General features: G+C 38.4%; 1 protein-coding gene and 1 long non-coding RNA gene across 3 annotated transcripts in view; both read right to left on the reverse strand.

Annotated features, from left to right (window-relative positions):
- Nucleotides 1-244, reverse strand: part of LOC116732511 (uncharacterized) — a 2,908-nt gene extending 2,664 nt beyond the window's left edge. For both annotated transcript variants that reach the window (XR_004341806.1, XR_004341807.1), the window contains exon 1: nt 193-244. This is a non-coding gene — a long non-coding RNA (uncharacterized LOC116732511). The remainder of the gene's footprint in view (nt 1-192) is intronic.
- A 935-nt stretch (nt 245-1,179) lies between these two features.
- LOC116733192 (protein O-GlcNAcase-like) overlaps nt 1,180-12,925 on the reverse strand; it is a 21,747-nt gene continuing 10,001 nt past the window's right edge. The window contains exons 8-11 of the mRNA XM_032583974.1: nt 12,666-12,729; nt 11,843-11,945; nt 9,093-9,194; nt 1,180-1,469 (exon numbers count right to left, since the gene is read on the reverse strand). Coding sequence (XP_032439865.1) covers nt 1,296-1,469; nt 9,093-9,194; nt 11,843-11,945; nt 12,666-12,729 — 443 coding nt within the window. The 3' untranslated portion in view covers nt 1,180-1,295. The remainder of the gene's footprint in view (nt 1,470-9,092; nt 9,195-11,842; nt 11,946-12,665; nt 12,730-12,925) is intronic.

Genomic DNA, 12,925 nt, shown 5'->3' on the forward strand with positions numbered 1-12,925 from the left:
GATAGAAGAAAATTAATGTTGAGAAAAATCTTTAAATCATCTTAACTTTTGTATTTATATGTGTTATTGGTATTTACGTTCTATATTTGTATATTTAATGTGTTTCAATTGATCTTAATCAGAGATATTTCAGTATTTTTGTCATCTTTCTGTCATCAGTGTCTTTAGCTGCTATAAAACATTTACTTTTACCGTTTCCTGAGGCTCTGCTGAGTTGGATTGTCTCATAAAGGGAAGTGTCACCTAAAGACAATAAAACAAGGTTAAAGTTCAAATGAGTGAAAATTATAAAATTATCACATCAATTTAAAACAAAGTAGATGTTCTAATAGTTTATGTTTTTATCTGTTTGATTAGTTTAATATCTTTCCTAACAACATGTTGATTTGTTTCCAGTGTGAATTTTCTTCATTTCATGATTATGTTTTTGCTTTATATAATGATAGACTGTTGAAGAATACTAACTATTGATCAATACTATTAATTTTTTTTAGCCAAACAACATTAATGTAGAAATGTGATTCACTCTTGTTACGACTCCAGTGGGTCTCTGCCCTTTTTCCTTGTAGGGTTCTGCAGACAGGCCTTCTGCAGGTGTTTTTGGCCTTTAGTCTGTCTATTGTCTATCCAAAGGTCTGACTTAAAACATCCTTCATGAAAAAGCCAGCAAGTGATTAGTTGAAAAAAAAAAACTAAAGGTACTCCTGAAAGCCTGGTGAACTACAAATCAACACAACTTGATATTTCCAGGGAAGTCTGGCTCCTTGGAAGGAAAATGCAAAGAAAGGAGGAATTTCTCAGAGGCATAAGAAATAAAAACATTAACGTTTATTATATAGTTTTTTTTTGGTGGTAGGTCAGTTTTACCCCAATTTTGTAGCCAAGCGTTAACATCAATTTGTATTAATTTAAATACACACCCTTTTATTATCATTTAAAGTTAAACATTTCCATGAATTTTAGAGATTATAAAATGCAGAAATTTCTTGTAAAATATGACTGATATGAAACTTAACCACACTTCCTTAAAGCAGATTAGGATCAGGATGTAAAAAAGTACTTTACTTGAGCTGCTGGCAAAGGGGGACAAAAACATCTCTGGTTATGTAAAAAAACCCCAAAAAACTACATTTTGGGTTTTTTTTCAACAGCGAAGGGGTGAAACAACCAGCATATGCCCCCGTTACATCAATGTGTTACTACAGATGATTGTGATCATGCGTGGCTTGTACCTCACATTAAAAGAAATAACACAGTTTGAGATACAAGCTGGTGCTTTGAATCTTTTTGCACTTCTAGAAATCTGTTTTCCAAACAGACAAATATGACATTGTTCTTACCGGTGTGTAGCTGTGAACGCTGCCCACACTGTTGAGATTGACAGAGGCTAGACTCTGATCAGACAGGCTGTTGTTAAGGCTGCTTCTCGGACTATCGCTACCTTCCTGGTCTGTGTTGTACAACGCCACCTGAAAAACATAAACACACAAACGCATAAGAAAAAGAAGACATTAAATAATTAAATTTATATAAAAACCATAAAGCCCTTTGGGTGTGTGTGGTTTTTTTCGGGGGATATGGGAGACACAGGGTGCTGCTTAACGCAGTCCACAGCCACTGAGGGGTTTTGTAAAAGGGAGTCTGGAAACAGCTGAGACATTCCCACCGCTAAAGGTCAGGGCACTGGCAATGTCAGCCACATCTGCTCACCGAGCGCAAATCGGTTTGGGACAGCTAACAAAGGATTTCAGTGCAGCCGAGACGCTGACCTTTCAGTGTAGGAGCGAAACTAGCTGAAGCACTTCAGGACGACAATCTTAATTATCATCTAAGAAGGTTCTGTTCCCCCCACCGACGCCTAATAAAGTGCTCATCAGACTCTGAGGACAACAGTAAGCACAATCCAGATAATGAATGTGATAAATCCCAGAGAGGTTAGCGTGTGTGCTGAGGTTTGTTTTGCCAGAAAGGAATGGCAGTAATGCACTGATGGCTGCTGCAGTGGGAGAGAAGAGCCTGGTATTTTAAGACTGGTGTGTGTCTGCGTGAGCCTGTCTGTGTGTGCTGATCCATGACTGAGTGCAGCATGGTGGCTTCTGCTCATCACTGCGATCGGAACAGAGCGGGCTCTGTGCTGAGCACAATGAGACAGCAGCAGCAAGAGTCTTCAGGCCGACCTGGCCCTGCCAACATCCTGCCTCCCAGCAGCAGCAGCGGCGGTGGACTGAAGCCTCTAGTGTTTCTGCAGAGACGCAGCGAGCTGCCACACAGCCTCCACAGGAGCTGGGGAAACCAGGGCAGCCCTGACTTCTTCCTCTGCTCAGACTGATGTTGGCCCGCTGACAAACATGTTGGTTCACTTCCAGGACGCAGAGTTAGAGCCCAGATACATTAAGCCATTAAAATGGAGCTTGGCTCCTGCACTGGTACCAGGGTTCCCACACTGTGTTTGTGTGTCAATATGTCCAAATTCAACATTACAGGTCTGGACATTCTTTTAGGATAGCAAGACAGGTGAAAGGACGTAACTATGTAAGTAAAAATACAAAAATAGGTGGAGGTAAAAAGTATGCAAGTAAAAGTAAATATGTGTAAGAATGTGCATGTAAAAGTATGCCAGTGTAAGTAAGTAACTAAGTGTACAAAAGTTTAAGTACAAGTTAAGTAAAAGTAATTAAATGTAAATGTGAATAAGTAGGTGCAAGTATGTGTACATGAGTGTACGTAAAAGTACTTCTTAAGTAAATGTATGTAGGTGTGAGTAAAAGTATGCAAGTGTGAGTGTAATTATGTGTACGCAAATATGTGTACGTACATGCAAGTATGTAAAAGTATGTATGTGTAAGAGTATTAAATGTAAGTGTAAGTAAAAGTACACAATGGTAAATAAGTATGTATAAGTATGTGTATCTAAAAGTATGTAAGTTTAATTGAGGGTATATAAATATAAGTAGGTGTATGCAAGTAAGTACGTACATGCAAGTAAGTGCATGTACGTACTTACTTGCATGTACAAAAAACAGAGAGTAAGTATGTAAGTGTAACTATGTGTAAGTAAGCATGTGGATGGATGGATGGATGGATGGATGGATGGATGGATGGATGATGGATGGATTGGATGTGATGGATGGATGGATGGATGGATGGATGGATGGATGGATGATGGATGGATGGACAGATACACAGATGGGAACTTTTAGAAAATGGAAAAAGAAATAATCTGTAAACGGAAAAATTTTCCAAACTAGGTTTTTTATCCCTCATTATCCAGACTATGTGAGGTTGGGGGTCTAATTTGATACTTTTGCATTCTTTTTCTGACTGCATAGAAACTCTGTGGTACGAAGAGTTTGTTAGCAGTGCTTGTTAGCGTGAAGAAAAAACTGAATGAGCAGCTGAGGATATAGACTCGAGCACATCTACGTAATCAGCTCGACAATGCTAATCAAAAACACAGTGCCACAGAAACATAAATGTTGTTTAATGAAGTCATAAAACAGGCTTTTATGTCTCAAGTTTCTCACCACAACCTATTTTTACTCTACTCAACCATAAAGTGTGTGATGATTTGAAAAACCTCGCTGCTCTGTGGTTTAGTCAAGCCCCTGAGTCCCCTGAGTGAGGACACCCACTTAAAGCATGCATCAACAGCCTAACAGAGTCGAAGCTTACCCACAAAACGTACGAGCTTGCACTTACATACGGCAAAAACACTTAAATACAATTAAGTGTGCACACACAGGTAGAAGAGCGCACATAAACACACGCAGACAGGTTCATGCAGGCAGGAGCAGCGCCGCAGTAAATGCTGTGCATGGTTATTAGGCTACTGAGTCAGAGATCTATTCTTAGCAGTGAATTAAGTAAAAAGCCAGAGGTGTCTTTTACATGGATGGGGGCTAATCTACAGCATGAGACATGGATTATGGAATCAAAGCAAGATTGGCCCAGGTGTCTCCAACAACACCAGAGCACAATCCCTGCATGCAGGATTGAACAGAGGAAAAGAGAGACGACAGACACGTGACAGAAAAGAAGAGGAGTGTTCATCTGTAAATAAGCCTAATTACAACAATCCCTTCCTCTGCAAAGCCACCACACTTCAGTGGTGAAATTTCAACACATTCACAGCACAGTCTTGGGTTCCCACAGAAGAGAGCTCTCCATGAGAAGAGGACAAAAGGAAGAAATTTAGCATGTAGCGTCCTACAGACGACAGAAAGAGAGCAGAGGATCCTGCTGGTTCAGTAGTCACCCTGCAGGCCTCTCCCATTGGCCTGTCGGGGAAGGCGGGAAGGAGGGAAAGAGGGAGAGAGACTGGAATAGAAAGACAAGAGAGAAAAACAGAGAGAGGGAATTCCTGTGGCTTGGCACGGCGCACCGAAAGAGGCGTGGCCTGTCGTGTGTTTACAGTGTAAAGCAGTTAGAAACAAGCCCTCTCCTAGGAGTTTGGGCCTCAGATCTGTGGCTCATTCTGTCTTCTGCTCTACAAAAACACAATCAAACAAACAGAAGGAAAACAAAGAAAAACCTGTTGCTCATCAACAGCACAAGTGTCGGGTTATTTTATAATCTTCTTGCTCATCTACGCCATTTCACTTTTTTTTCTTTTTTTTTGCACTTGGCGGCAGAGTCTGGGCTTCACTGTCAACACTTAACATCAGGGCTCCATTATGTGGTCAATGTTGGTGTTGTGGACTCAGAAAAAGTGTCATCTTCCCTTACAGTTCTGTTCTGTTGTAAACACTAGCTTCAATGTGACTTTATGAGATAGATAATAACAAAAAAAAGTAGAGCATATTTCCAAAACGGAGACAAAATGGCTGGTTTGAAATGAAAAATGCCTTCAATCTCTCTTGTCAATGCAATCAAAGCTTTAAATTTGCTGAGACATGTCTGCACCACGTTCACAAATCAAGACTTTTTAAGCAAATGTTCTTGCGAAACAGATCAGTCAGCTTGGATGGGGAGAGTCTGACAATCAATTTTCAAATCTTGCCATAGATTATCTATTGGAGATAAGTCTGGGTGATGCTAACATATTAGTCTGCTTTGACCTAAAATATTTGACTGTAAATCGAGAGACTTTTCAATACCACAGCAAAACAAGTCCTTAAAACTTTAATAAAAATAAAAAACTTTTCCACTGGTCTTTGAAGGACACAGTTTAATAATGTACAGTACAGACCAAAAGTTTGGACACACCTTTTAATTCAATGAGTTTCCTTTATTTTCATGACTATTGACATTGTAGATTCACACTGAAGGCATCAAAACTATGAATAACACATGTGGAAATATGCACTAAACAAAAAAGTGTAAAACAACTGAAAATACCCCTTATATTCTAGTTTCTTCAAAGTAGCAACCTTTTGCTGTGATTACTGCTTTGCACACACTCTGCATTTTCTTGATGAGCTTCAAGAGGTAGTCACCTGAAATGGTTTTCACTTCATAGGTGTGCCCTGTCAGGTTAATAAGTGGGATTCTTGCCTTATAAATAGTCATGAAAATAAAGAAAACCCATTGAATTAGAAAGGTGTGTCCAAACCTTTGGTCTGTACTGTATTTCATTTGAACTCAGAAGTTGAAATTTCCAAGACAGAATCATCAACAAAGTCCCTAAAAATCATAATTCTATTTGAATAAAGTTATAAATATCTCACCAATCCAGACCTCAAAATCTTACATGGTCATCTTGTGCACAAAATTAGCCGATGTAAACAGCGACAGTTTATTTGAATTTCTGATTATTTTTGTCATTAATCTGCAGCACACTGTTGTACATAATGCAGCTACAATGTAGTGAGAAATTTATTACCATCAGATTACAATGGTAATTGTTAGCGAAGTCACTCAGCATATCACTTAGCAAATAACTCTTTTTTAAAACTTAGAACTGGAACATGGTTATATTAAAGTTCTTTTGGAGGTAAAATAAAACAGAATAAATATCACATCTATGTTCCAAATATCACTAAAAGCAACTTGTATCACATTCTCAGTGCTACATTAGAGAAGTGTGCCGTTCATGATGGCAACATGTTGGAGTAGCTCTGCTATGCTGGTTCTGATTTGTTTTGTGTAAACTTCTGTTGATGTTTCTGGGTGAAACATTGATTTTTGGACAATTATTCCAGGATTTTTGTTCTCACTTTTTTATATTTTTGGAAAGTTATGATGCACATCAAATTCAACCAATCTCTTCCAACTATCAGATAGGGCGAGGATTATATCCCCGACTGCAACATCTCTCAGTTTGGGTTTCCAAAAGCAATTGAGGTTGGTTAGCTGTAATCGCCAACAACTAACTGATGATGTCGTCCATGTTACTGTGAAATATCGTTTCTGCTGCCAGGATTTTGACCTGCATTGTAAGACAGTCAGGAGACTTGCTAAACAACAATCTTCAGATTTGTGACAACACCAACTGCTACTGGAAGTCTTTCCATCCCATAGCATCACCATCCACAATGACTCTTTGAAGATCACATTTTGTAAAAGTTTCTTTCAATTGAATTGGACTATCTGACCATCTAAATACATTTGGTTGGGGGTTTTAATGAAGTGAAATAATGTGAATGAATGTGAATAATTTCACAAAGCGCCCAATATCTGAGTTTGAGAACATTTCTGTTACAGAGACGTAAAAAAAAAAAAATCCAGTTTAGTTCAAAGACACAGCCTGCAGCAAATAGTCTGACACTTGTCAAAACCAGCTAAAAAACTATAACATACGGTAATCTATTGTACATGTACACACTTGCTGCAACACGGCAGACATATGCTCAGCCTTCATAAGTCCCTGACACACAACACCAACTCATATTTCCTATGAGCGCCGCGCTAATGTTAAATCTTTTTTTTTTATTATTTGTAGTGCTTGCAGCAAATGAATAAGCGACTCTTGTAGGCTTTTTAAAAGTGCTCCTGAGAGCTGCCCCCACTGGGCCCAGAGGATGAGAGCTTAAGGTTAAAAAGCCTATTTAAATTTCAGAGAGAGACACATACTCACGGCTAACAGCTAGCGGTCCCTGTAGCTTTGCTCTGTGATGTATAAGTGCTTCTAAGCTTTTACAGATGTAAAGAAAAAACGGAGCAGGCAGTTGTCAGCGGGGGTGGAGGGGGTCACCTGTAGTTGGTCACAAAATGCCAAATAACTCTGAGCGAAGCCTGAGCTTCGTAAAGAGTGTCAAACTCATCATTTTGGGCCGCATCAAGATCATGGATGTCCTCTAGGGCTTGTGGTGCCAGATGCATTGATAAAACCCATTAAACTGTTAAAATACCAATACATAGCTGTATCTGCATGCAATAAGTATTTCTTAAAATCAAATCATGTCAAACATCTTTCCCATTGATTAGTCACTCTAGGATTTCATGATTGTTTTTGTGATATTTTTGCAATAAAAATCACAGGTTTTGTGATGCTAATTTATAAATATTTGCGCTAATGTGTGACTTTAAGTGCCACTTTTAGTTACTCTCCACATCGATCACGGACTATAACGTGACATCAAGTAAGGCTGAGGCAGCAACTTAGTAGAATCAAGAAGTACCGCCACCTGCAGGTGGGAATAAGCATCACATAGACCTGATGTTTTTGACCATTTTTGAAGAAAGTTTGCAAAAAAAAGTACAGTTAATCAATAATATATATCACAATAGACGAGTGTCTATATCAATAGATGATCTCATAGAATATTCATGAACTCTGGGAGATGTAGGAAAACAAAAAGCTTTAGCTGCTCAACCTCTCACAGAGAGCTAAGCAGGTTTGGTGGAATCAATTGATTCATTCTTGGTTACCTAGCAACACACTCACCCTTTGGTTACCTAGCAACAACCTGCTGAGTAACTTGCGCAGCAGCAGTTTAAGGTTTCGCCACCGTGCCTTATAACTGCTTAAAGATAAAACACAACGGAGTTGGACAAAACAGAAAAAGGTCACGCCACCAGTTTGGCAATATTTCAGGTATTTAAAACAAAAACTAATTAATAATTATTGACAGACAATTATTGATATTGACTGATATGAAACTTTTATATGGTGATAAATCTTTCAGCCATAAAGTCCAGCTTTAAGTCACAATTATGTATTAGTAGGCCAGTCACAATAAATTTTGTTCTACAATAAATTGTCCCAGAAGTTATTGAGAAAAACGATAATATTGTTGCTTTGAGATCATTTTCAAGTAATATAATTTTGATGTCATAACAATGTAAGAACGCATTCTCAAAAATCTATTAACTTTAAATTCTAGAGAACATTTAACACTGGAACTCAAAGACGTTTTAAATATCAAAAATAAACAAAAGCACAGAATTAAATGAGATGAATTATGAAGTCCTTCAAAATAGCGCTAGTTGAAAGACTTATCCAGTTTTTGCAGGAAAGAAAGAAAAAAAAAAGATAAATCATGCAAATGGAAATTATTTAGTTTGTTTCCATTTATCACGTGATTAATTGTTTTATTGCTTATTGCGACAACCCTAAATAAAGTGCGGGGATGTGTTGATTTTATGTGAATTTCCACAATCAAGGAATCTCAAAAAACTGAACGGACTAATTGATGTAATTTGGGAGTAAATGGATAAAAGCTGCTTTGATTTGACTGACAAGATCATATTTAAGACACAACTCTCATCTTGAAGCTTCTAGTCATGTGTCCCTCTATTTAGAGGGCCACACAAAAAACTATGGCGGGCCGGATTTGGCCCCGGAGCCTCGAGTTTCACAAATGACACAGAGCATGAGAAGCGCTCTGTTTCAAGTGGATAAGAACGTATAATGTCTCAGTATCAGTGTGAGCATTGGATTTCTATGCAGAACATTACAGGAGTCTGGTTGTTGTGCAGGAAAGAAGTAGAACAGGGGCAGTTAGTTGTGTATTTTGGTGTGGGTTGCAGAGGAGAGAAGCTTTAGGCACATGAGCAGATGCTTGTGAGTGCCAGCATCTCCCCTCCACGAGAGTGTGCCTCTCTCTGTGGGGAATAGTGCTGTAGGTGGTTGGAGAAGTGGGCGGGGTCAGGGTGCAGCCGTGGAGCCAGGTGTGTGTTGGAGCTGGAGGCTGGATGGCTTGCTGTAGTACCTTGTTAGTCACAGTGTTGATTGCCAGCGTTGGAGAGGCACTTCCAGAGATCATACAGTCCATCCCCAAAGACTCTGAATCCAGGCTGTATGGTGTGGAAGCCTGTGGAGGTGGGGAGGAGAGAGGGGGTTGTAGAGGCAGAACAATAATAAAAAAAATTATAATAATAATCCAATTATTACAAACACAGGATCTCACCACAGAGGGCTGAATAGAGCAGCCTATATTAAAGGTATAAACACATAAACTAACACCAGATGCATCTGGAAGATACCAAATATAAAACCAGAATGGAGCAACACCTTTATTTAGGTCATCTTTGAAGTGAGATTTTTTTAAAAAGATCCCCCCTTCCTCTCACTCCCAATCAGACATACAGTGTTGCACATACATGCCCTCTTCTTGCCGTATATGCAGTGTTGTCAGAGATAACTCTGCTATGCCCGTCTCCCAAAACTGCTTACTGTAAGAGGATTGGCTGCCAACAATACCACTTTTTTAAATTCACGATAAACATAAATGAGATTTCAAAAAAGAGAAAAACTCAATTTCAATGTCTGTGACTCTTAATGGAAAGCCTTTTGGGCAGACTGTGCCTCGGTGGGGGAGGGGTTTAAACACAGAGCGTTTGTATTACAGAAAAACATTCTCTTCACTTTGTGCGCTCTTCTGTGTCGCACTCAAATGAGCAGGACTGCAACAGGAGAGCTTTGCTGAAAACTGATGGTAAAGCTTTATTTTGCATCATGTCTATATGAACATAACAGACAAATGTGTGATTTATGCATACTAGAGTCCTTAATGAGCTTAATCAATTGCTTTAACACACCGTGTGTGTTCAGCAATGCTCCAGAGTCAGGCTAATGCAAAGAGTGTATTTAATAACCTGCAGATATATGTACAAGTATAAAAAAACTCCTGCATAATTACTTATGGTATGGATGCCAATAATTCTACTGATGTATTTGAGCTGTGGCCTTTTCCAGAGCTGAATCATTATAAACTAAACAACTGCAGTGGTTTTGATTAATAAAAATTGGATGCACAATACACCTAAAGATTCAGATGTTTACATACAACCTCACCAATATTTGGATAAAATGTCCTTGAACAAGCTGAAGAAAAAGCAAACACTTTTGCAATCAACAAAGTCTAACATATTTGTAGATGGTTATTTGACAGCTGCTAAGCTTAATTAAAGCTGAGCTGAAGTCAGTTTAAAAAGAAAAATGGTGAAAAGATTGTTATGAGCAAAATACTAATAGTTGTAATAGTTAATTATGGTACATTTTATGCATTTATCAGCTTTCAGGATAATCCATAATTAATTTTTTTAACACTATATACGTTTAATCTGTCATCTGTTATATATTTGAATCAGTTTTTCTTCGTGTGGGTTTTAAAGATGAACCACAGGGAGAGTAGCTGTATGTAAAGTCCTAGAAAAGTGAAATTAGGATCCTCCCATAACATTAATATAGCCTGTTTTTATTTTTTTAAACCATATTTATCACATCTTTGGGGTTATTGTCCTGTTAGAACTAAGACTAGGCAAAAAGGCATACAAATAAAATCTCAGATTTTTTCCATACTAGATTTTAATTTCAGATTTTAATTGATTTCTTGTATTTTTTCCTAAAAATATAAATGACAAAAAATATTTTCAAAAAGTGGCTTTTTTTCACCCAATCATCTTTGTGAATTGTCATTTTTGTTTAATCATAAAAATCTAGTAATAATATTAGCAGAATAATGACATAATTTTACCAGAAGAACATCTTAATATTTCGAGAAAAAAGTCATTTTAATTGGAAAAAATCTTGGATAAATAATTGATTTTTCATGTTGGAGTTCTCATAAAATTACTTCTTCGTTCTCCTGATATTGCAACTTTATTCTGGTAACATTAAGACTTCATTCTAGAATTATTGTATTAGACTTTATTCTCATAAAAATAAAAATAAAAAAATAGCCGGCCCTTATAAATTGCTGCATAGTTGACCTGAGTTCAAAGTTCACATAAATAGAAGCTGTAAAACAGCTTGTCAAACAAGACAATAATGTCAGAATAATGGATATGCTGACATTATTCTGAACTATGGAAAAACAAGGGGTGTATTGGTGAAAAAAAATTTTTTCCCAAAATTTGATCAATTGACAAAATCGATTTACCGCCCAGTCCTAGTTAAAACAGATAATTGCTGCCAAGCTTCAACAATCTGACCCAAACTGAAACTTATTTGAAACAAATTTGGGAAACCAAAGTCTAGACTAGAAAAAAGTCTAGACCTGATTTTATTTTCAGGATCCCAGAGTCCCTGGACTCCAGCAGTTGTTGGGCACATCCTGGACAGGTTGTACCCAATCAACCTACCAGTCATGTTTTTGGACGAAGCACCTGGAGAAAACCCATGCATGGACAATCCATAAACCACTAAGTCTTTCATTAGCTGCAACTTCTTGGAAAACCAGTACAAATGTCCCCAGTCAAGTAAGTTTAATGCCATCATTGAATGGACTCAGAAATAAGGCCTTGATCAAAACCTAATGAATATGCAGAATTTTGACCTGGTTTGGATTCTGAAGAAAATTTAAACTTTTGATTGAAATTGTAAACAGTAAAAAGGAGAAAAGAAAAGTCAAATGAGGTCAGATATACACACCAATAAAAACTGAACCAAGCTGATCTCAACACTTGAGTTAAGGACGGATGCAGAAAGGAGTTTTCTTTTTGATTTGAAGCGACTCACCCGCTCTCCAGACCGTGGCCTCTTCTTTGGCCGAGTCGGCAAAGCGTCCTCCTTTGGGTTGGTGTCAATGGCCCAGTAGGAGCCCTGCAGACAAACAACAGATCTGTGAGCCGATACCAAGGATTGTTTTCATAACTTTATTACAGTGGTCTATAAACAATTTGTGTAAGGCCAGACAGGAAACCAAGAAAAGGAAAAAGGAAGTCAGGAAGTTTCCCTTCTGCCTTCACAGTCTGCCCTATCAGCCGAAATCTTTATTGGAGCTGATAGCCGAGTGGTTAAAGGTTGTGCCGAGTGTAGGAGGTCTTTGTTAGGAAGAAAGGCTGGGCTTTCTCTCCTCGGTGAGAGGTGGCGGAGGGCGGCTGGTGGTGGTAAAATGTTAAGCCTTTCCTGCAGCTGTGCTTCCTCGGCCTCAGGTACTGAACCCAGAGCGAGCGCTGCTGCCAAGGATGAAGAAAATAGGCTTGCCTCGCTGCTCCCTTCAAGGTCTGAGCAAGGCTAATGGAGAAGAGGGAACTCCACCACCAAGCTGCATTATTTACCTTTCCATTTGGCCTCAATTAATTTATTTTTCAATAGCATTCCACCTGGAAGGCAACAGGAATAACGCTCAGCTTTATAAAGAGCAAGATTCCTACCCTAAGGCTGTATAGGTTGTGAATTTGTTTTCAATATTTTACACAATTCCTGATAAGATCTCAACTGTCGAGATCAAATAAGATCAGCACCTGGGAAATCACTTCCTTAGCAGAGAGAATAATTGATATTTCCATAGGAGATTCTCAGAACAACAGGCTGGACCCCAGAACTCCAGAAAACACACCGCTTTGCTCTGGTTACACCAGCCAGTGTGTTATTTCCACAGCTCTCACACACCGAGGCTGGATCTGGTGGGTTTAAATTCTAACTTTAAGAATGTGTACAGCTTTGAGGTCAATTAATATTGTCCTCAGAGGATAAATAATTCACACTATAAATAAGCAAAAACATGGATACTCCTATATAGATATAGGCCATGGTTGAATAAAGCACATGCTCTGATGAGAGGTTCATCTAGAGACAAAAAAAGTTTTGACAAAATCT

The sequence above is a fragment of the Xiphophorus hellerii genome, chromosome 14 (genome assembly GCF_003331165.1).
Source record: "Xiphophorus hellerii strain 12219 chromosome 14, Xiphophorus_hellerii-4.1, whole genome shotgun sequence".
Classification (NCBI taxonomy): Eukaryota; Metazoa; Chordata; class Actinopteri; order Cyprinodontiformes; family Poeciliidae; genus Xiphophorus; species Xiphophorus hellerii.